This window comes from Diadema antillarum, unplaced genomic scaffold (genome assembly GCF_040938485.1).
Source record: "Diadema antillarum isolate AM-2024a unplaced genomic scaffold, OU_Dant_1.0 seq00000988_RagTag, whole genome shotgun sequence".
Lineage (NCBI taxonomy): Eukaryota > Metazoa > Echinodermata > Echinoidea > Diadematoida > Diadematidae > Diadema > Diadema antillarum.
This window is the reverse complement of record NW_027271828.1, coordinates 234,529-260,156: the sequence shown is the minus strand read 5'-3', so window position 1 is coordinate 260,156 and position 25,628 is coordinate 234,529. Positions and strand designations below refer to the sequence as shown.

General features: G+C 38.2%; 1 protein-coding gene across 2 annotated transcripts; it reads left to right on the top strand.

Moving 5' to 3' along the window:
- The first annotated feature begins 7,464 nt into the window (after positions 1-7,464).
- On the top strand, positions 7,465-23,717 carry LOC139742221 (uncharacterized). Of its 2 annotated transcripts, none has more exons than XM_071652798.1 (11): positions 7,465-7,723; positions 9,775-9,917; positions 13,454-13,725; positions 13,894-14,059; positions 14,562-14,766; positions 15,079-15,727; positions 16,187-16,291; positions 16,821-16,962; positions 17,258-17,356; positions 18,026-18,166; positions 21,058-23,717. In XM_071652798.1, exons 2-11 carry the CDS (start codon positions 9,831-9,833, stop codon positions 21,181-21,183), a joined length of 1,992 nt encoding a protein of 663 aa, XP_071508899.1. In that variant the 5' UTR covers positions 7,465-7,723; positions 9,775-9,830; the 3' UTR covers positions 21,184-23,717. The 2 variants fall into 2 exon arrangements, with proteins under 2 accessions (XP_071508899.1, XP_071508898.1); XM_071652797.1 differs by having other exon boundaries at positions 14,520-14,766.
- The last annotated feature ends 1,911 nt before the right edge of the window (positions 23,718-25,628 follow it).

The window sequence follows — 25,628 nt, the reverse complement described above, 5'->3', positions numbered from 1 at the left end:
ATTCGTCAAAACTACGTCTCTCACGGAGTTTTCATATTGAGCTACTGTTGTGAATCAATACTTTCTTGGACTCCGAGCAGAAGCCTATTTGCTATTATACATACACACACACACACACACACACACACACACACACACACACACACACACACACGCACACACACACACACACACACACACATATATATATATATATATATATATCATACAAATGAATATGTTATCATAATAATGATGATGATGGCTTCTTGTATAGCTCCAATATCCACCCTTATAAGGGCCCTCATGGCGCTTGATCTATAAAATGTATCAATTTCAACTGCTCAGTCAATATTATGATGTTCATTATCCCTAGTCCAAGATTAGGTATATATAGATCTATATATATATATATATATATGAATTTGTATGTATGTATATGTATGCGTATATGTATGTGTGTGTATATATACCTCTAAAAACGCACACATACATACATACTACATACACACACGCACACATTTATGTTTCCTCGATATGGTTGTATAAACACGAGTTCTTCAGTCAGTTTACAGGAAATTATTATGATTTTCAGGTTAATTGCTGCTGCTACTATTTCATACATTCAAGAGGATTTTTCTCTCTCTCCTTTTTGTAGTAGAAGTATCAATCAGAGTGCACTCGTCTATGTCACATTATCTGTACCCTTGAGCAAAGTAAAAATAAAATCAGATTATTCAGTAAGTAGTTAATACTTTTGCTTCTTGATACCGACGAAAACATGACGTTACAGACGTCACAGAGTAATTTTAGAAATATCATGCGTTCACCTCGTCGAGTGTTCACAAGTCATCGTCAGTGTTGAATACCAGTCCATATCGATGAATGTGCTTCTCCGAGAGAAATGAAGCGGGTTTTAAGTTTTTCTCAATTTTTATTTCATGTGAACACTTTATGATAACATTATATAACACTTTATATGAACTCTGAGATATCAACAGATGAGTCTGCTTATACGGTATAGTGGTATAGAATGTCAAATCCCAATTGATTTTGTTTAGTATTACGTAGTGAGATATTTCGTAATTCCAAAATGATCGACACAGCCCTTTTTTTTCACCGACATGGACAATTTTACAGATTGCGATCGATGTAATAGCAGATTTGGAAAGAAAAGATGAATGGCTAAAAGAAAAAAAGCGGGAGAACTGTATTGAAGTTATGTTCTGTTGAATGAATACTGAGGAAAAACAACAACAACATGCTGTCTTTAGTTGCATTCTGTACTGGATGTGGGTCGTGAATAAAGTGGAAATATACAACGACTAAGCCAACCAGAGAGAAGACTCCAGATAAAGCCTTAAACGTCAACAATAGAGTGTCCCTGTAAACCGAATGCTTCGTTGCATTAAATAAAGAGGCAAACTAACCGTATTTCATCGATTGAAAGCATACTGCGGGAAGCTTGCCAAATGGAGGGAAAGATGATAGGGCCGATGTGGAAAGTGGAACCTTTGCGCGTTACCGATTTTTCCCGAAAAAATCCCCCTTCTGTTTCCCATTGTGTACAATGACGTCAGGTGTTGATGCATTCGTGCCTGTATCAAAGGTCGTACAGCCGCGGTTGCACACTTGAAAAGACTGGAGGGCAAGTGGCATAGGGTGCGATTTATAGCTACTCTGCTGGTATAATTCTCTTTTCTGCTCTCCCCTCCCCCCCCCCCCCCCGAGTTCCTAATTTCCTTCCCGCACAGACACGCACACAAACGCACACACCTTATCGAAATGACACACTATAATCAGGTATCACACACTCATCACACAAAAGCACATACACACACACACACACAAAACAAAACAAAACAAAACAAACAACCAAACAAACCCAAAATCACCCTGGAATATGACCAACTTTGCAAGTATAGTTGGGCGCAATGATTTTTCAAGTAAAAGGTGTGAGGGGGAAAAAAATCAAGTCGAATTGCAAAGTTTCAGCACTATGATTCAAACATAACATAAAAATGTTATGATATTTGAAAATGTGCATAGAAAAAGACATGATGTCTCTAACACACACGATAACTGTATGAGGTTATGATAATAATAAGAATCCATGTTTTCCTTATCCAGGGTAGCCTCTTCAATGTTGTCACTGCTCGACAATTGCGCGCTACCGATTTTTCCCGTAAAAACCCCCCTTCTGTTTCCCATTCTGTACAATGACGTCAGGTGTTGATGCATTCGTGCCTGTATCAAAGTTCGTACAGCCGCGGTTGCACACTTGAAAAGACTGGAGGGCAAGTGGCATAGGGTGCGATTTATAGCTACTCTGCTGGTATAATTCTCTTTTCTGCTCTCCCCTCCCCCCCCCCCCCGAGTTCCTAATTTCCTTCCCGCACAGACACGCACACAAACGCACACACCTTATCGAAATGACACACTGTAATCAGGTATCACACACTCATCACACAAAAGCACATACACACACACACACACACACAAAACAAAACAAAACAAAACAAACAACCAAACAAACCCAAAATCACCCTGGAATATGACCAACTTTGCAAGTATAGTTGGGCGCAATGATTTTTCAAGTAAAAGGTGTGAGGGGGAAAAAAATCAAGTCGAATTGCAAAGTTTCAGCACTATGATTCAAACATAACATAAAAAAGTTATGATATTTGAAAATGTGCATAGAAAAAGACATGATGTCTCTAACACACACGATAACTGGATGAGGTTATGATAATAATAAGAATCCATGTCTTCCTTATCCAGGGTAGCCTCTTCAATGTTGTCACTGCTCGACAAGCGGGCCCTTCGTCCCTTATCAATACTAGCCTTGCCAGATACCCATTTATACACCTGGGAGGAGAGGTACGAAACAACAAAACATCCTGCCCAAGGACTCCGGGCACTTGATAGGGTGCAAGCTCGCCACTGCCGATTGAACGTCAAAAGTCTTATCCGCTAAGTCAGAGTGCACCTACATGATAATAACATTACAATCACCTGTATGAGATCTCTAATCGACATGCATATAGATCTTCGGTTAATCTCTTGTTTGTTTTTGATCAAAAGAGGAAAAAACTCATTTGATTACTGCTGCGTTGTAATAATGAATTTGATTGGCAAGAGTTTGAAATTGACCGGGTAATTCTATAATTCTGTCATTCTTCTTCTTCTTCTTCTTCTTCTTCTTCTTCTTCTTCTTCTTCTTCTTTTTCTTCTACTACTACTACTACTACTACTACTTCTTCTTCTTCTTCTTCTTCTTCTTCTTCTTCTTCTTCTTCTTCTTATTATTATTATTATTATTATTATTATTATTATTATTATTATTATTATCATTATTATTATCATTATAAATATTCTTATTCTTATAATTACTATTTTCTTTTTTGATATACCGTACATCGACTCTGCTCATTGAAGGCAACTTAAACATGACATGGCATTCCACTTTAATGGAGGGGTCCATACAAATACCGCTTGATCTGAACTCATTAGTAATGAGAAAGCAGTGCAATTCACACACACACACAAAAAAAAATGGATAGGTACGTTGCTATGACAACTAGCAAATTTAGACCGACCACCATTCGAACGTGGCAAACAAAATCCACATGTTTGACTTCTGCAATCTTGCAACACACAAGTACATGATATGGTGTAACTGCAATCAATGTCTTTGCGCTGATAAATATCGCATCAGATTTCTGCGCACGTTGGCAAACAGAAGAGAAAAAGAGAAGAAAATGATGATTTGTTAGCCCCTCCCCCCCCCCCCCGCATCACCGTACCACTTCCTCTTACCTTCATCGGAGAACATTATTTCTGTTCATATATGCTTAAGCTGCTTCGCACTTTTGGCTTTGTACAGTGTAAACTACTTCCCGTGTGAGCTCTCTAAGTGTGTGTGTGTGTGTGTGTGTAGGGGGGGGGGGTTTGATGTGAGAGGAGCAGAAATCATATGGTGCTTTGTGTGAAGGTTGAGAAAGGGAAAAAAGAGAGACGGGGGATAGCAAGAGAGCAAGGAAGAGAGACAGAAAACGAAATATAGCCCCAGATTGTGAAAGGGATACGTTGGGGTAGAAGAGAGAGAGAGAGAGAGAGAGAGAGAGAGAGAGAGAGAGAGAGAGAGAGGGGGGGGGGGGGGGGGGGGGGAGGGAGAGAGAGAGGGAGAGAGAGAGAGAGGAAATCATTGTTGTCATAAGTGTTCTTTGATGCTGAGTTTCCAAAGAACATTGCAAAGATTATGGAGAGATTTTTGACCCTTCGGGCAAAAAATACAAAATGGCTAAAAGAACAAGTAATTGGACAAAACTGGATTTTCTAATGATTGAAAATTATCATTCATAATTTCCAATCACACTGACTGATGTATGAAACTGATATTACAATTCAAAGCTACGTTACCCCCCCCCCCTTCGCATTTCTTTACGATGACGCATCCCTAAAGCAAGAAAGCAAACTGCAGACAATAAGATTTGCTAGGATACCGATGGTTAAATTGCTGTAAAATTGCTATTCAGATTGTGAAAACGTGTTTCCTTTCTCGCTGACTTTGTCTAGTGCCCATGCCCTAGAGCTACAGGGACATAAAAAAAATAGATAAATAAAACTAGTCTTTGAATAATTGACCAGTTTGAACCTCATGACGCCAATCATGTCACTTTAGTTTATTATCTGATGGGAGCCATTCTTGGGAAATGATTAAAAAATAAAACAAAACAAGGATTCGTTACAGATTTTGAAAGTTGGAGCATGTTGAAAAGTCTAACAAACAAACCCAGAACAAGACTGTATTTTTTTTAAAGAGCGAAGATATAACTATAATTTGTATTCGTTGTATTGTTTAGCTTGTTGGCAAATTTTTTATTTCTTAGTTTTTTAGCCCAATGTGAGTCTTGTTATGTTTGGAGAATTAGTCATCTGTTAAAGAAAACTGCTACTAAACACACACACACGTAAACACCCACCCACAAACACACACGCAAACATCCACACACCCCCCCCCCACACACACACACATATTTGCAGAGTATTTGAATTCAGTAGAAATCGATTATATCATATTATATCATATTATATCATATTATATCATATTATATTATATTATATTATATTATATTATATTATATTATATCATATTATATCATATTATATTTTATCATATTATATTATATTATATTATATCATATCATATTATATTATATTACATTATATTATATTATATTATATTATATTATATTATATTATATTATATTATATTATATTATATTTTGTTACATATAAGTTCCTAAAAAGTTGAAAATATAAGATGAAGACAAACACATCAACGAGATGAAACTGGCATCTCAGAGATAAAACCTCTCAAAGTCTTTCTAATCACCTTTGTTACATAAAGACACAACCATGCCGCAAAAGAAATGGATTTATAATTTCCTTGAACTCTGTTTTGATGGAATGTAAATGCATCAGAAGCAGGAGCGGATCCAGGAATTCCGTAAAGAGGGGGTGCGTTTACAAAATTAAAGGGGGCGCACGCACCCCTCCCCCCATTTTTTTCTTTTTATTTCTTTTGTTTCAACCAAAAATAAAGGGGGGGGGGGGTGGGCTTGCGCCGGTTGCGGTCCTCCCTGGATCCGCCCCCGAGAAGCATACGTTGTCTCAGCTTTGTCATCGGTTGGTCATCAGCGTTTTTGTTTAACGCTATCCCTTAGGAGACTGGTTAAAAAAGTAAAGTTTATACCCTTTAAGACGGGTACAAAAATACCTTCCGAAGCAAAAGAATGTCCGTCCATCATATTTACTTGCGATCTCCGTGTCCTGTCAGTTTCAAGCATTACCTTTTTCATCAGAACGACATCTAGCTTTGATAAATCACCATTTGAAACTCTTATCATGAGTAATTACTTACAGAGTAAGTACTCGTCATTGTTTCGAGGCACGCAGACAGCTGATGTTCTCTTTCACTGTTATTGTATGTGATGCATTGTTATTTATGGTCCATTTTGCTTTTGCTCGTCTCAAAATACCTCCTTGTGCTGTATTTTGTATTTGTTCCTCTTCCGGTTCTTCTCCTCTCATTTATTTATTTATTTATTTATTTACTTATTTATTTATTTATTTATTTATTTATTTACTTACTTATTTATTTACCTATCTATCTATCTATCTATCTATCTATCTATCTATCTATCTATCTATCTATCTATCTATCTATCTATCTGTCTATTTATCTATCTATCTATCTATCTATCTATACAAGTATAAAAAGTATCATGTGGCCGTAATCAACGATGATAGCTCTTATGATACGTGTCTCTGCATATTCTACAAGAGATCAACGACGAAATCATTATCCGACCATAGTCAGATATCCGTTAACACGCCGTGGTCATTGCAGGACTGACATTGTGCATTTCATCGGAGGAATAAAACAAAATTTGAACACCTTGTTCACAAGTTGCATAGAGTACTAAATTCACTATAATACTAGTAGTATCCCTGTATAATATCCAATTGATGCCATGGCCCTGCTTTATGGCGAGGGATGTTTTGAAAGAGACCAGAAGCAAGAATGCTGCAAATATTCTGTGCAAGGACCTTAACATAGAAAGATGGAGAACGGAAAATAATACCAGTGGTCATTCCAAACATTGACCATTACTGACCATTACCGGATACATAATGGAAGAATAATGATTATGTAACACAAACGTTACTTGCCCTCTAAACCATTGGATCTGCAAGAGTAGAGTGTTCACAAACTCTGAAAACGAAGATGAAAGTTTGACGGTAAATATTGACAGTCGGTGTATACTGTCCACTTGATTTTGTTTTGGTTTTCTGTCCTATGTAGGAAGTCCCCCTTTGGACGATGTGACGCAAGTATAGGAGCAGAGGCAAGCCGCGAACAGCAGTTTTATTGTGACGAGTCAGTCCTCTTTGAAAATAAAAATCCCCTAAAATAGGAGATGGAAGCAATTCCCACTTGTACAACTATTGCCATTCAAAGGCGTGTGAAATGTATTTGCGTTTGTCATTCCTCTTTTTCTCTATGAAGCAAGGGGGGCTTTTCCCCAGCCGTAATGGCGTTCTCGACCGCCATTGGGTAAACAATGGCTATATGTCTGCCATCGGTAGATTGTTCTAGGCATTGAATACGTCCCTCCCCCCTTCCTCCACCGTATGTTGTTAGAAGTAGGGAATTTCCCTTGACGTAGCATGCGTTAGTCTCGCATCCAGTCATCGTTATGATATTATATCTCATAAAATCAGGATACGTTGCAAGAGTGTATAAGGAAACAGACCGAGAAGATAAAGGTTGCGAAATATGCATTTGTGTATTTTATCGAAGGCTTGGATACGGCAAAACGTACAATCAGACCTTAGCGTGTTAGGGGATTTGATAAAACACCTGTAAATACGTCTAGCGTCTAGCAATTCAACTCGTCACACTCCACTTCTTCGTGACTTCAAACTCGCGGCACTCGACGTTGGATAAATCAGTCTGCTGCAAGCTCACGAAGACCTTAGGCACGAGCCAGGTACTCTTGGCAGTTGCTTAGAAATCCCGACGACTTGCCTTGACATTTTATGTTCTGTTTTTATTTCCGGTAGCTTTTGTGGCTGCAAAACAAAGTGGGACACTACACATCGAGGACACATTCATTTACCTGTTCATAATCTCAGTTCATCCTCCTTCAATCTTCAATCGCATCGAAATTTATCGGTAAGTTGTATTAAATTGAAGTTTAGCGAATAATTTTGAAAAACGACGTCCAAAATTCCATGCGCTTGTTATGAGAATGTTTGTTTATATATGTATTTTTTCAGGGGTTTATGTTTTTTCGTTCATTTGTTACTGTGCTACCTTTTGAGACTTATTCATATGCTTATTGTGATGAACTGATATCAAATCATGCTCATTAATTTGTGTCATGCGACCGGCTCATATTCGTTCTCCTATCCTTTATCAGTCCTGGAGTTGCTCGTATGAGCAATGAGATACTTTCAAGGAGAAGTACAATTCATTTCACGAAGTCTCTCATACGCAAGTCTTATGAGCGAAAGGTCTCTCATGCATAAGACATTCACGAATTGGTGGACCCCAGATTTTAACGTTTTGCTGTTGTGTTTGCGTTGTGCGTATGCGTCCATGATGTTATTCCTCTGGTCTTGCTTATGTATGTATTTTCAATGTTCCTATCATTGCTCCTCGTATAACTTTCAGGTATGATATTATTTCCAGTGGTCATTCTTGCCACCCAAACATGTTTTTGGATTATTCGGACAGCTGTTACATCTAAATATATACAGATAAAGTGACTTTAAGGAGCACAAACATCTGTGTCGCCACACTGCTGAAGAGAAAATTACACAATGAACGAAACAAACAATTTGAGGTGAAAAGACTTCACATGAAAAGATTTCAAATAGGCCTACTTCAGAACAGAGCATTGCGAACTGTTCTTAAAGTGGATTATCGTCACAATAGACGAGATTTGTATGGGAGGCCGCATATTGACTGCCTCAGTGCCAAAGTGAAAAATAGACCTTGTTTTTTTTTTATTTACAAAGTCTTAAATAACGTCCTACCTGATTTTCTGCCTTATCAAGTTAACATAAAAGTATCTAATTACAATCTCAGGAACTCGGCATTTAAGGTATTGTTACCAAAACCAAAAGCCAATTCTGTAAAAGTAGCACTATATATATAGCAGCTCAATTATTCAACCAATTATCCGAAGCCATGAGAACATGTACAAGGCTAGCACAATTTCTAAAGGATATCGATTCTGTTTTCTTACTTGATTTATAATTTTTCTGTTTCTGAGTAATGACTTTTGTTTTGATTTCTCTTTTTTCCGAGATTTGTTTCCCCTGCGATTTACTGTTTTTGTATTTGATTCTGCCAAAGAGTGTTGGCTATATATGTATTTTTTCCCTCTCATCTTTTTGTTTCGTTGTAATGATTATTGTGTATGTATTATCTTATACGTTGATTGTATCACTACATCTTTTTCTGTATATCATACAGACTTGCTGAAAAATAGCCTAACGGCTGAGTGCAAGTATTTTAACCCGTGTTTAAATAAAACAAACGAATAAACAAACAAACAAACAAACAATTTGAGGTGCGATGGACCTCATTCAATGCAAAAAATGAAGTTGATGACGTTGAGGTCAGCTGCGTCGTACTCTTTTGGTTTGTCTACTCAGACCCGCTTACTCAGCGTATAAGTTTTGGTATCGTTTTATTCATCTGGTTTTTATGTCTTTGGTATTTATATCTGTAGATTTCGGTTTATATACTTGAGATATATTCTAATCCTTGCCAACATGAGCCCGACCGTGACCTCACACTCTGCCATACAAAGAATGGTGTATCTGTTGTGACTTTGATCGTGTAATAGTTACTAACCAGCTTACTATAATGCATTCAAATTCTATTCAGAACTTACAGGAAAACTTTTTTTTTTTCACTTTTATATGATTTGAATACTTGCCCGAGGCTTTTGCAAACATTACAACAACTGTAATGAAAGCAAACTCAATTCCTTATACATAATGTATTGAACAGAAGTTTGTAATATTAACATTAAAAAAAAAAAAAAAACTTGTTTCTAGGGTCTGTAGATAAAAAACAAAAATCACGAACTTTAATGCAAACAAATTAGCATACTCGGTAAGTCCTCCAAAATGTTTCCTTAAAAGGAACTTTTTCTTCATTAGATTTCATTTTTTCGAATTACTTCCATGTTTTAAAACTTGTCACCGCAGACTATCGGGACTGCATTCCAAAATAATCGGACTACCAGGTTGACAGACAGTCAAAAATGGAGCCAGGATCAGTTCTACACAGAGGATATCTGGTTCCTGGTGAAGAAATTATAATCAAGGGAGGAACAACTTTGCACTTTCAGGTGAGTGGAATATGGTATTCATCTATGCACTCTCCCTCCCCTTCAAACAATCAAATGAACAAATGCAAAAAACAAACAAACAAACTACAAAACCTTAACAAAATAATGTAAAGCATACAATCCCCTCAACTCGCTTTGACATGCAGCATCTGTCGTGAGAACGAATTTCTAACTTCCTTCGGAAACACTTCCCTCTTTCCTTATTATTGAAACATTGACTGCACCACTCTGATTGTATTGTGCATCACATTTGTCCTGTGATGGATTTGAAGAATAAAGCGTTGTTTTGTATCGAAATTCCCTCGTTTATTTCTTCGGAATGCACACAGTGAGTTGGTAAGCAATGTAGAGGAATGGGTAGTCTTGGTAATCCCATTGCAATAAACAAAATGATCTGCAGTTATCATAAGATAGTTTTAACACGCTTGTATAATGTGCCTACAGTTTACAACACCCCGACCTATCAAACAATGCCCGTGAGTTCCCGCGTTACAGACGCCCCTCGCCCCGCGCCCCGCCCTTAGGTTCTTGAGCTGCTTTCAACCCGACGCAACTCCCTCGTAATATGCTCCGGATAACGCTCCCTGTCCGCTGAATTCGGGGCGGTATAGTTCAGAGAGGCGGTACGTTGGCTGGCTGTCGAGCCATGCACTCAGATGTCGGAGCGTATACTCGGAAGTTTTCGTATCAGTCATCGTCAATGTTTGTTATTTTTGTCAGTATAGGCCTACCAGTGTCTTTGAAATCGTCATTCCTCCTTTGTGTGCTCGATTGGTAACTGCTTTGATCGGTTTTGATTCCAACAAAGTGAAATGAACCTCACATGACAACGCCTTCTCAGAATAGATTAATATTCCTGCCTATAATATGCAGAAACGAAATACACACCGATTATAGGCTTCGCACATTCGCATTATGTCCGAGAAGAATGAGCAGAGATAGCTGTGTGATGGGAGAAAGTTTCAGAGGTGGAGTGAAATCGATCTCTATTTTCATTTGGTTTCCTCAATCATCAGGGAAACCGACTGCTATAGAGCAATGACGGGAATTTTTTTCACTTTTTATCGTGTTATTTTGTTAGATGGCATGCATTTTCATTGAAAAATACGAAAATAAATTGAAATTGAAATTGAAGTTGAAAAATATACCTTTACAGAAATGAAAGATTCACTTAGATGTATATAGTAGTTGGTAGTAGGGCCTAATATAAAACACTAAAATATGAAATCATAACAGACGCCCCCGAGATTCTTGTTCAGTTTTAATTACTTCGTGTTAGCAGGCATCGAGTGTTGGATATCGACAACAAAACAACATAAACACGCCTTATGGACATAGTATAGATTGGGACATCTGTGATAAGAAAACATATTAACGAAATACAACAAAACGATTTTAAAAATAAGCAAGATTCCTTTGTAATAATATGTGAGTTTACAGCAACTGAATTGATAAGTAGTTCTACTTGAAAATCTGTATAACCTTGGAAAAAAGTTTTGATCTCTGCTTTCTTACTACAATCGACATACTTGCACCGATAGACAAGAGGTAGATTGTTGCAATCTGTTGTTGCAATAAGTATGTTGCTATCTGTAGAGTAAATTCAGTATTTTGTATTTGCAAACTCATGGGAGTATTGTAAGTGGTTGCATCATCACATCAAACAGTTGTACATCAGTGAAAAGCTGACTTTCTTGTATTTTCTTTGATTTTGATTTCACTGCTTTCGTTAGTTTCCTTGGTTTGATTTCACTCTATATTAAAGCTTAATTGGATGTCAAACCACGATTTTTCAAACTAACAAAACATTGTAAACATACCCAAAACAACACGCATTGGCTCATCTGCGCACAGCCAAATCATTACTCCCCTCCCCCTCAAAAATATATATATATATATATTTGAACAGCCTTACTGTGTCACGACAGAGGCATGGACCGTAACTGTGGACAGGAAATTAGCTGCGTATATATGAACTTTGATTTGGTTTTAATCTCTACTCACGCCTCACGGGATTATATTCTTTCCTATTTTAGAACCATGGAGTCTGTGCATACCAGTGTTATCGATAAACCTCTAACCCCCGGAACAAATAATTAATATGTGTTCCGCATTCTTGTTCATTTCTAAATAATATCTGCCTCTCTTCCCGATCGAAACCTCCAAATCAGATTACCGGTGACATCTCAATCATTTTTGATAACTTACTTACTTACTTCAGAAACTGATGGTTGTTGAGTTAATGTTCAATCTTCTCTCAACAACTTTCGAACAGGAAGGAAGTATGACACGCAAACGTAAATATACTTATTATAAACAAGTAAAATATGAGACGTTTCAGATATTACCTCCCCACGTGTGGATTTATTCATGAGTTGTCTACCTTTCGTTTAAGGTAGAAAAAAAAAACCTCATTCCTCATCAATAGTTGCTGCGTACATGATATGTTGACACATATAACTACACTGTATTAGCGCAATACCACAAAAATTGTTTTCATCGTCGAAAATATTTGAATTATCAAATGAAATTACCACAATGAGGTAAATTATCAAGGCTCTTTTCAACGAAATGCAAACGTCTGTAAGTATCTCATTTCAAAACGTCTCTTGGGGGTTATGACGGTAGTCTGTTATTTTGTTCGATATCTGTTTCACTGTCCAGCGCACATGAATATCAAAATATCAACTCTTTTTTTTCTGAGACTAACTTAATCCTTCATTTCAGAAACGTCCATTCCTTCTAAAGGGAAGAAGCATGACACTCAAATACATCTTCATAATAATCGTGTCTTCGTATAATAAATTATCATGTTATTGCATGGCATTGCCACGAGGACTATCGAAATCAGAATATCAAAGATCGCACACAGATTGCTGTCATTCAGGAAGAAAGAGGAAATGAACTGAATTTTCTTCCATCTGATGGCTTTACTTTGGTGGCACTACCAGACGAAGATAGAATCATACGATAGGTTATCTGCAAGCCTACTTGGGGTAACATCAAATGTTGATAAGGGTTTCTCCCACTTAATTGTCTTCATAAAGAACTGGAAGTACTCAGTCTCTGATTGAAACAAAGAATAGATGATGCCTGAATTAGACTTCTTTTCATGAACATCATTGCACGAACAGAAACAAACGTCCCATTTCCCCTTTGCGCATAACACACGGACACCCGTAAATACGCAAATGAAAACATAAAACAATTTTTACCTGTATGAATGCGTGTTCATATAGTTTCCGTGTGTGTTTCAGATACAGAACTCTTTTCCATTTGGGCAAAATCATCGATTGCAGCGGCGCCTTTGTAGAGTTTGTGCAATACTTGTCCCTATCTGATGAGCAAAGCTATGTGTATTAGTTATATTGTATTACACCGTCGTGCAAATACAAGGGCGTCATAGAATATAATACTAGTATTTGCAGAGTTTGTATGAGAGCATAAAATATAGAATTGGACATTGGAAATCAATGACTATTGCTGAAAAATCTCTAATTCTGTCTTTTCTTTTCTCATTTTTTTCATACATACAGAAAAAGTCCCGCCGGTACTTCGTTCTCCAGACCGTTGGAGGAAGCAGCCTCATGCTTTATGGATACAAGGACGAGAAGGCCATGAAGCGTAGCTCTGAGACGAACCCGACATCGGGCCGGCAGAGGAAGACATCCGTCAGTCAGTGTACCACCATCCATCTCATGACGTCACTTCTGGTACACAAGGTCGTGATGAAGACCAAGAAGAAAGCGGAGAACGTGCTCATCGTTGTCAGTGGATCACATCCGAATTACTTCCGTCCAGACAACCAGTAAGTCACATGCAAATTTCACTTCAAGCACAAAGTAAAAAACAAACAAACAACAACAACAACAGCACCTCCACGACATAATTATGTTTGAAGCTGACTTTACCCTAAAGCAGAGTAAAAAAAAATAATCACCACTACCATAAAATTTTCTTCTTCTTTCATTGTCAGAGATGACATGGAAAAATGGTACGCGGTGTTCATGAACTTTGCGACTAACAAGAAGGTAAAGCCGAGGAAACCACGGAAAATGATCGACCTGAGGACGAATTCTTCAGACTCAATTCACTCATCAGATAGCACCCTGGACAGCCGTCCCGCTTCACGACCGGAACCGGTATGGCAATAATCATCTCATGTTGGTTATGGTTTTAGCCCCAAATTCGAGAACATGCTCTCTTGTAAGCCGGTTAGATGAGACATTTTGGGCGAAGAAAAGAAATAAGAAAGTTATGCGCGGGTGTATGTGTGTGTATGTGTGTGTGTGTACGTGTGTGTGTGTGTGTGTGTGTGTGTGTGTGTCTGTCTGTCTGTGTGCCTGTCTATTAGGAGGGAGATAGCGGAGCGTTGGGTTGTACGGGGTATCTTCACGTGGCTGTATAATTTCTGCCCGAGCCCTAAATAATGAAAATATTGAATACATGAATGAAAATAAATGAATAAATAAATGAATACATGAACACAAGAGAAAACAAATGAATGGGTAGTTGATCATTACTGGGCTGTGTAGTGTATGTCAGATGAGGTGCAAATGACAGATACCAATGTTACTATCACCAAAATTTTCATGACGACAGTATCGTGACAGCGGCGTCTCCGCATCGTCTCGGTGTTCACAGGGTTCGGATCGGTCGTCGACATCTAGTGACGAAATCTGTGAGTACTCTCCCTGCGATCTGCCCTCGACGATCTTCTTCGACCCCGGCGAGGAAGACTTGGCCATGCTCGGGTCGGACTCTCCGGTATCGTCACCGCGGTCGTCAGAAGGAGCCGGCTTCGGTTCCAGGAATTGGAGAAAATCCATATTCATCAAAAATACACATGGTATGTTTTTTATTGTCAGAAATATACGAATATATAGGATATGTTTTATATATATATATATATATATATATATATATATATATATACTAGGTGTGTGCCTTTACCTAGATTATTCTATTTCTTACTAATTTTGCGTGCTTGTTAAATGTGCCTAGATGTAGTAGGATGATACTTAGATTTGAGATGAGATAGATAAGTAAAGACAGAGGGAAAGAGACGTAGGATACCAAACCACATGATCTCACTGAATAAAAATGTTTATATGGGATATTATAGATAATTGATTTGACTCCATTTTCTATATCGTGACAGGTGAATACGAGGAGAGACAAGTTAGAGAGAGTGGGATGTCCCACGAAAGTGGGTTCGGTGACTCGAGCTCACGCCAAAACTCCTGCGCAGTAGACAGCGACGAGGAAAATGACGAAGGCAGTCGCGTGAAGTCTGAGCCTCCATACGACACTCTACCATTCCAAAAGTCAATGAACATGGCGTCAAGCGACAAAGCCCCATCGGAGGCCACACCAAGCATCCCCGTCAAGATAAACCCCAAGAGTCAGACACAACCCGCCAGGGACTCACCGGACGGCTCGCCTTTGTCTCCGCTGATTGAAAACTTTGCCATCAACGCTGGCATCACAGACCGCGCCGAATTAGAAAAAATTCTGAACGACGATGGCACCACGCATACATACATTAACCTGAAAAAGCCCGGCGGTCAAAGAAACTCCTTCATTTTGGAAGCAGACTCTGACATTTCGGCGGACACGCCGCCAGCATTACCACTGCGGAAGTCGTCTCTGCCCACGATTACCACCCCTCCAAGTTCGGACACGAGAGTAAAGGGAGCACTCCACAGGAGAGAAACGTGCCCTGCTATGCATCCGACCCGGCAGAGTCCTCTTTTAAACCATTACGACACCTTCCCGTCAAGACCTACCAATCTCTTCTGCTTCACTGAGTGAGTTTAAAGCCACGATTTAACATTGGGAGCAGTGATATAAAAAAAAAAAGTTCGAATTGTTACATTAAAGTTTGCTGCATACGTATAGTTCAGTCGTATCACACAACAACAACAAAAACAACAAAAAAGCAGATATCACTAATTTTCTCGCTAAACTATAACCTGACTAACATTTTCATGTAGGTTATTTTACTCAAATGAACTTGAACTTGTTGATGGATTGCTCTTTTAGTAGTGGACGTAAAAACAGTCTTAACTTACGTATATTTTGAACAGATTTTAAAAACATTTGCAAGTTATACTTTTTGCTGCGTTTGAGATTTGTCATTTCACTGAATTATCATTTGAATTATGATTATTTTGCGTGTATGGATATATGTCTACATACATACATACATACATGCATACATGTATGTTCATTGTTTATGATTATTGATTTATTTTTTTTTTCTCTAGTAATCTTATCCGGGAGCAAGCCCTAGCGAAACCGATAGCTGTCGTCTTGGAAAAATCCATCGTGAACGATGCTCTTGCCCTTGTCGAAATCCACGGCAAAGTCTGGTGAGTGTCTCAGTGTCTCTATAGCCTGTATAACCAATGTCTGCCTCGCTGTCATTGGCGATAGATATTCTATAATGTTCATAAATGGCGAAAATAAATGTAGAAAATCATCTATGCTCGATCGAAGGATCACCATCTCATTAACCATGCTGTTAGAAATAATGTAATTTCAATGAAAAAAAAAACATGTTTTTTTTTTCACACCAATGCATCATTTTCACTAATTTATTTATTTTGACTGTTTGACTGTTTTGACTACAGTACAGGTAATTTATGAGGGAGTCAGGGTTATTAAAAAATACGAACGAGATTTAAACACCAATAAGTAATCACTTATTTCTAAGACGACAAAGAGCACATTTTCAGGTAGCTTTTAATCAAGCTATCCTATTGTTATTTTCCATGACAGTTTGCATACGTAAAAAGAAAGGGTGGAAAGCGATGTTTAAAGGAGAGCTTTGAAATGTTTGCGGTAATGTTCTTGAATAATTGTTTTATTCTTCTCGCTGTTGTGATCAATCATATCTAGGATTGCTGGTTGGAGGAGCTCGTTACACAAAGAGATCTACGGAAATTTCCACGTGGGTGACCAACTCGTGCAAGTCAACGATCAAATGATTACTCAAGCCGCGTGGGCTAACACATGTATCAGCACATCGTGCAAGGAAACGGTAGGTTCTACTTTAATACTTTACATCATTTCTCTTTTCTCAAATGATTTATCAGAATTGAGTCTGTTCATCGATCAAATTCTCGTGCGATACTCTCCTTCAGACTATAATACTTATATAAAAATATTTTGCGTAATTATAATCATAGTTATGCAGACACTTTGTTCATTTGGTACATGTTAATACACAAATGAACAACGAAATACAGAATTAAAACTGAACTGAACAGAGCCATGTGAGAGCGAAGGTATAATTGTTTTGTTTTTGTTTTTTCACCGCTGACCCCTCGCTACAGATCACACTCCATGTTCGCCGCCTCCCCCATGGGAAGATAGTCAACTGCAAACGCATCTCCAACGAGACGCCGTGGGGTGTGGACGTCAAGGGGAACGAGGTACGACAAGTTTTATTTGTATTTTGTTCTATCTTGCATTCAGTGAGCGTCTATTGCCAATGATTTAAATGTAATGCTTGAAATACCGATGAGGGAGCGCTGGCGAATATGAGTTAGAGAGGAAGCAGACAAGGATTGCACATTCATGACAATGTTATCACACAGCTGATTGGCAACTTATTTCATACTCATTCTAGTTTTCTGAGGGGTACAATACTCTACTCATAAAATGTGAATAGAAATAGAATAAGATAAAGGGGAGTGAAAGAAAAAGCATATCCAAGCCTATCAATTCAACCAATTTTCAGATTACATCACTTTAATAAAATGAGCGTCTATTATTCGTGGCCACTGAGCAGAGGAAATAAAAAAAAACTGCAAATTATTCTCACTATGTATTTGTGTCAGTGTATATCTGGTCGAACTTAAAGAGACTTACAATATGTTACATAATTATAATTGGCGATCTTATCTCATAATTGACATCACATTGCCCCCGGAGGTGAACATAGCTCAACTGCTCAGAGCAGACAATAAAGCTGACAAAACCCTAAGGTCGAAAGTTTCTACCACCATTAGGCATCGTGCGACATCTACTATCTTCATTGTCTAAGAAAAAAATATGTACATATTTTCTTTTATCTGTTTATTTATGGTCGGCCGCTACAGATCATTCAAGTCCACAATGGACCAGTTCTGGAATCCGGTCTACCGCGGAAGGCAGAGGCAGTCTCGTCGAAAAAGCAGTGCGAGTGGACCATCACGGAAATCGCCAACCAGCCCGTAAGGTTCGGCTGTGCCAAAGACGAGGTGAGCTTACCTGTGTTTATGTAGTTTGAGGTAAACGAGAATCGAGTCGCCAGAGTGGTTGGATCCCCACACTTCCCTTGTAGTACCCATCGGGCACATGATTGTTTGCGCATCATTCCTATTGCTTGGTTGTTGTTGTTGTTGTTGTTGTTGTTTTTTGTCTTTCATTCACCGATGGCGTTTGCTAGGTACGTTCAATATGTGCTGAATAGATGAACGCATTACTATTTGGAATCACCGTTTAATCATACCTATACCAAAAATGCTGAAGTTAAGGTCTTGATCCATAACATGTGATGAAAAGTGGACTCTGCCACTAAACATCGTTTCCGCGAATCTAGCATGGTGAGCATCTTGCCAAAATATTGACAAAAACCACAAAATAAAACAAAAACAAAACTGCCATATTACAATGTTATGCAACAATTTCTCTTGTAATTTCGGGAAAAAAATGAATTCGAAAAATCGAAACATCTTATTTCACATTCCGTTATCATTTTCTTATGATGGATATCAATTATCGCTACAAAGAATGCAAGATTTGATCTTTGTATCTTATTGTAAACTTTAAGTTCTTTGTAAACCTAGTTGCAATTGATAAACCAAATTGTCTCGTTATGTACTTTGCATAAGCTATTTACAAAGACGGCAAAAGAAAGAAAACTAAAAATGCCTTGTGACCGCTTGACGTGTCCATGACTTGTCTGTTGGTGTCAAGACAAGCTTGTGCCCTCACCGTGACACTTTTTGGTGACTTTACAATCCATCCCTTTTCACTCTTAATATCATTAAAACGTGAAGGATGAATTCCTGGCACGATGAAGCGAGGCGACACTTTTGCCAGCTTTGTTTTCTTTGTCACACAACCAATGGTATTTGGTGGGTTTTTTTTTTTCAACTATACAAGACCGGCATTCAGCTGGCAAATACTATTGTGTTATACCCCCCCCCCCCCCCTCATACACGTATACATACATATGCTATGCAACGTGATGTTTTGTCACGGGCCAATGCTTGCTTGTCTCATACACAGGGACATTCATCTGTGGGTCGCAAATGTGTTTAAACAAGTCATAAAAGATAACAGCAAAAGGCAAAGACCGATTTGATGTTGACATTCTTGTTTTATTGAGTCATTTACCCTCCCACGGAGGTATTACGACATGCTGTAAAAAATTTCCATCTTTGAGTGGGAAAAGAACTGCAGAAAAAAAAATAAGTAAATATAAAGATTCACTGTCATCTTGTATTTTCGCTGCACAACAAGGTAATGACAATTCTGCAACGGGAATCGTACATTCTTACACAGAATGCAAATCGGAGCACAAGAGGGGGTGGTCTTTTGTTTTAGAGTTCTTAACAGACGTTAGATTCACTGTCATCTTGTATTTGCGCTGCACAACAATGTAAAGAAAATTCTGCAACGGGAATCGTACATTCTTACACAATGCAAATCGGAGCACAAGAGGGGGTGGTCTTTTGTTTTAGAGTTCTTAACAGAGGTTAGATTCACTGTCATCTTGTATTTTCGCTGCACAACAAGGTAATGACAATTCTGCAACGGGAATCGTACATTCTTACACAGAATGCAAATCGGGGCACAAGGGGGGGGGGGTCTTGTGTTTTAGAGTTCATAGCAGAGGTTACAATGCGTTTATCAATGGCTGTTAAGTCTTTCTGTGCCAAATTTCACACACAAACCTATGGGCAGGTATAAAGCGGCAAACAGAGGGTTAATAGAGCTCTTTTGGAAAGCCATACATAAAGCATAGCTGCTGTGGTAAATTAATTTGGTATGTTGTGGAAGATTAGTGAGCTCTGGTCATCAGAGTGATATGAGCATACCAACTACATGATAATAATTATGCTCTCTTTTCTTCATGAAATGCATTCGCGGTTCTTAAAAAAGTTAGATTGTAAATATTAAGTTGTGTATACACGCACGAAATAGTACTATAATGCACCGTGATATGTGTGCGTGATGGGACCAAATGGTTGTATTTTTAGTTGAAGTAGATCAAAATCACTCTTAAGTCATCTCATCTCAAGAGTATAGGAATATTAGATAGAGGAGTATAGAAAAATATGAGGGCTAGCAACTAAGGGGGAAGCTAGCAACAGAAAATCTACTTCAGTAGCATATTCCCAATAAATATAAAATTTTGGACAAAAGTCGTTCCTCTTTTATTGTGCAGTGGGAGAAGGGACGGGAAATTATGGGGGAAAATTCGGTCTGCTATATTATTTGCTCAATAAAGTTCATTACCAGTGGGTTTCCAGGCTATTATGGATTGCAGAACCTTGTACACCGCATGCAGTGAGGTATTTTTTTCAATAGAACTTCCCTATTGATCTGACCCCGACGCTAGATTAACAGACAAGAAAGAAAGATGGCAAACAGTCCATTGTGTGTTCTGCTTACTCTCTTTCATAATCATTTTGAGCTTTCACAATTGCGAGGTCACACTAATCGTGTCACCACTGTTGTTTTTCATGTTGCGTTGTATGGGGGGGGGGGGGATTCATCCCATGTTTCACGAATATTAGAGGGTGCTTTCACATGTCGTCAGCTACAGTACCGACAGAACGCGGTCTCAATTCCTACGAGTTTATCAATAATATAAGTGCCCTTATTCCCCTTCTTATACAATACACAGACATAATAAACCATGCAAAATGTGCATGTATGTTGATTTGTGTTTTTGTTGTTGCTGTAACTTACATGTATGTATCTTTTCATATGATTTAGCAATTGTATATAATATGGCATGAAAAATGGATAATCACTGAATTGGTTTTTACCCCTATCATGACTTCTTGGACAAGGATACTGTCATGTCAGCAGGCTGGTGTTAATACTGCTATTGCTTTATTTTCTGTCTCTTCTTCAGATTAAATACATCTTCAACAACTGCTCCTTGGAGCTCCCTCTCGTTGTTCATCCTAAAGACTTCATGCAAGACTTGAGCAAGGCCCTGTCAAAGCTAAAGCATGCATCCCATTTCATCGCCCGTTGAAAGAGGGAGGGAGAGAGGAAAAGCTTTTGTTCTGCTGGAGTATCTACTCACGCCTCGCTTTATGCTCTTGACGTCGACAGGTAGAGGGCGGCATTATATTCCGTAGCCACGGCCGGAGACACGACAGTCGTCCTGAAGATGTTCTGTGGAATCTTGCTGGCGGCCAGAATTCATCTGATTGTTGAACCAGTCGAACGTGGTTTGCACGTGAACTGGCCTTGCAACCGTATGGCGTTGTTTTTGAGCGCTTTAGCCATGTTAGCGGTGATTGTCTTCATCGTTTTCGTGTCACATTGACACGAATGACACCTCAAATCCTGAATATTGATTCCTGATAACCGATCACAGTGATTGCTTTCTTGCTAGTTTTTGACTCACTGAAGACTTTCGACATTATGTACGACGATACCAAAAAGCATTTCAGTGGATTCCTTACCAACACTTAATAATGATATAAATGTTGTGATATTTGCTATAATACTCTGCAGCAATGTAGAACCAACATTACTGATTCAGAAACTGAAGCCGCACGTGTCTGAGTGTATATATATATATATATCATTATGATGTGCAGTCTAACATTTTTCGTCCTAGATAGACCATGTTTGGACACTGCTTGCTAGTAGATTTCTCAGGATTGCTTTGCTCTATCAATGTCACGCTCTACTGTACTTGTGTTTGTCGGATTTTGATGCTAGCGACATGGAGAACGCAGATATTACGCTGTATAGGCCTCTTGTGAATAAATCATCTGATAGAAGAAGCCTTACTCAGAGGTGTTTTACACCTATTCCCCTTTGTTGTTCGGGAGGCATAAATGGGTATCTAAAGGTGGGATAGCAATATGACGATGCACTCTTTAACAATAGTGCTTACACGGAAGCGGTATTATTGAAAGCTTTCACCATGATTATGATATACTGCGTGTGCAATATAATGCACAATTCAAAGAGCGGTTATCAATATGGACTATGACTGGTATAAGTTAACTGTACAAGAAAACATGAGTATTTTTTATGCCAAATATATATGTATAAGTATAAATGTTTGTTTTACTCCATTGGCGCGGGCCACCAGTGGCAGGTCTTTTGTGTAAGTTGTCAGCATCTGAGCGCAATTACGAATATTACAAACCTGCTATCCACCGAATATTTTCGAAATCTGCCCTTCAAAATGTCTCGACAGTGACATGTTACAGCATAATATTAATCAAGGTGTTTTTGTTCTCATTAATTTCAGCCATGGCAACGCAATATCCATTCATTTGAAATTACATTTATAAGCTACTTAATCATTACCTTTGTTTGGAAAATACACACTAATTGTCATACCTTAGTGACGTAACAGTGAGTTCGATCATTTTGTGTCAGAGATGAAACTTTTTGGAAGCAGTTGCAGACAATGCCGGAAAATGTGATTTCGTTTTAACCCTAGTGTTTTGTAGATTTTTTTGCTATAAGAACTGCTTAAGCATTATCCTGTATGCTGACTGCAATATCATCTTTTACGTCATGTTGTTCACACAAATCGATACAGCAAAACCAGAGTGAAATATGATTTATTGGGCCAAATTGTTGATAAAGTATGCAGCAAACTTCCCAGGTAACACTGGAACATATTCATGTAAAAGTTCGTTGTCATTGTTGCACTGAATACCATCAAGTTGTACAGATTATCAGTAATGTGTGGTTTCAGTCATTCGTGTGAAAAATGCATGCGTACTGATAAATATGACTAGCTGCCTTTCAACAACTGTTCAAGCCGGCGCATGTAGATGTGATTTGCTTTTAATTGAGTTGATTTTGATATATCAATGATTATGATGTTTGTCAGCTGTTCATGGCAGGATTCTGCCCAATATGTATGTACATAAGGGTTTCCGAATGTGGGAACTGTAATATTAATATGATATAGTGCTATACATAAATGCATATTTGCGTGGATGTATGTGTGTGTGCCTTCTCAGTTATTTATGTCCATGACTGTATTCCAGGCCAGTATAAACACTCCAATGACTATGACTCATGATCTTCCATTCATCAGTTTCGACGCTTCGCTTCTAGTAAAAAAAAAAAAAAAAAAGGTGTGATATTTATGAGATTTTACTTGGGTGCGTAAGTTATCTATTTATTCAGTTCGTAGGAATTTTTCGCTCATATCTGATCGATCTCAGTGATTATGAATATTGCTTGGTCACAACCACTGTTTGAAGGTTTAAAGATAGAAGAAAAAAAAAATCACAATCACATGTTCGATATGCATTATTTTAGGTGTTGGATTGAGATCACAATAGCAATCGGAAGTCACATATTACTCCGACGCAGTTTGGGGCCAAAAGGTCGGTAAGAAGCAATGGGTTGTTGTCGAGTTTCCTAACTCCATTTCTATAGCCTGACGTTATGTCATCTGTTTGTAATGTATATCTTTTTTTTTAATGTGTGCCTGTACGATAAAGCATAACTTCCGCTTTGTTCTCTGCATGTCACGGGTGAATGGACATCAGCTCTAATAACAGGCTCACCCACAATAAAGTGTAGGATTTTTGACACTGACATATTTCATTTAGCGTACCCATTTCTTTGGTGTTTGTCATTGCAATACTATGTTTGCTATATGCTGGTTTATGATGTTGTGATATTTGTTCCTAAAAAAAAAAAAAGAAATGCTGTGAATGGGGACATAGTGATTGATACCAGTGTGAACCTCTCTCCAAATTTTCTTCTCTCTCTCTCCCTCTCTCTCTCTCTCTCTACACACATATTATTTATATATACATACATATCATATAGGGATACTGTATGTACATTCATACATACTGAGTATATGTATGTATATGCTATATATGTATATATATATATATCATACATCATGCGAATTTCGATCGACATCATCATCGTATTCACAGTGAAATGAATAACCAAACTGCAGATTTATACAAACAAACAAACAAAAAGACTTGTACAAAATCTTACAATTTATGCAACTGTCTTACAGTACAAAATGCACTTTGATCAACTTAATCAAACACACAACATATATATATATATATATATATATATATATATATATATATACATTCACATATACATACTAAATTTTGGGAGGGTAATATAATTATAGGGGAATACGGAAAAATGGAAATATTAAAGTGAGAGACGTTCTCCAGTTGTGTGGAGAATAGAATCGTGAAGGTCATAATAAGTTCACGAGCTGGAGCTCTTGTTGCAGGATGTCGTTGCCTTGAATCTGGGGATGCCAAGAAAAAGTATTAATGATAGACTTATTCGATTAATCCATACCTTACCAGGAGCGTTGGGCAGTGCGTACAACATTATGGGGTACTCTGTTCCAATCGGCACTCAAAGCACACAGACACTAATAGAAGCTCTGCAGCCAAGGTCACAAAGACTCTCAAGAACGATGGGTTCGTACATTTTCTTCGAGTTCTGGAATATTCTAAGACCTTCGCGGAGGTTTTATACTTTCCGACGGCCTTTATCCTTACGAAGTTCGTTTAGCTGCCGTTAAATTCGCAAAAGAAACCTAAGGCATTCCTGAGAAAATCAAGTGCTATCCTCCGTTATATGATGGTCCTAGAGTTCTTACCTTATTTGTAAGAGTTCCTGGGGATCTTCCTACAGCATACTAACTGCCATCTTACTATTTTCGTTTCTTTTGTAGTAAAAAGTTGTTATACGGCATCTTTATGTGCAACTCACAGCACACCCAAGTCGTTGGTACGAAGATCTTACGACATTCAGTATATTCAGTCTGTGTACAGAAATGGCTAAAGTCTCACCACTCTCGAAAATTTTGTGTCCCCGCATCCCATCTATTTTTTTTCTTTCTTTTTATCACATATTTTATTTTCAAGCCTCAGTTTATGCTTCAATCAAATCAATACTGGTAATCAACCCTGTCATTCACTTGGCGTCCTTCCCTTTTTCTTCATTATGGTACGCAGGACGTCAAAACATGTGTTTTGTTTTTGTTCAAACCATCCGTCATTTGTGATCTATCTATTATCTACTTGACTATGAATAGCGCCACCTCACTCGACATCCCGACTTAACGACGCAGTCGTCTGCCACAGTTTACCGCCACAGAACTCTGTTTACCGCGCCCGAACACCGAGACCCGCATTTGAATGGGCAGAGGGCGCCATTTCAAAATACTGCAGACAATTTAACCAAAGCGTAGATCTACTCGATGTTTATATTAATTTGGTTGGGATAATCATACATACCAAGACTGACAGACGGACACAACTGATTGCAACATAATTTTTATTAAATCGGACATAAGATTGAAATGTGAAATTTTGAGGTTGAGCATGCTTGTGAATGCGTAGACCTAAATACACGGTTATAACGATCGCAATCACACTAGGCATATCGGTTGGGGTTATGAGGTCTAAAACTCCTAGACACGAACATAATTCAATT

Coding starts and splice junctions, on each gene's coding strand:
- LOC139742221 (XM_071652797.1), top strand. CDS start 9,831: ATGGAGCCAGGATCAGTTCTACACAGAGGATATCTGGTTCCTGGTGAA. Junction 15,728..16,186: donor AATCTCTTCTGCTTCACTGA/GTGAGTTTAAAG, acceptor TTTTTTCTCTAG/TAATCTTATCCGGGAGCAAG. Junction 18,167..21,057: donor TCGGCTGTGCCAAAGACGAG/GTGAGCTTACCT, acceptor TCTCTTCTTCAG/ATTAAATACATCTTCAACAA.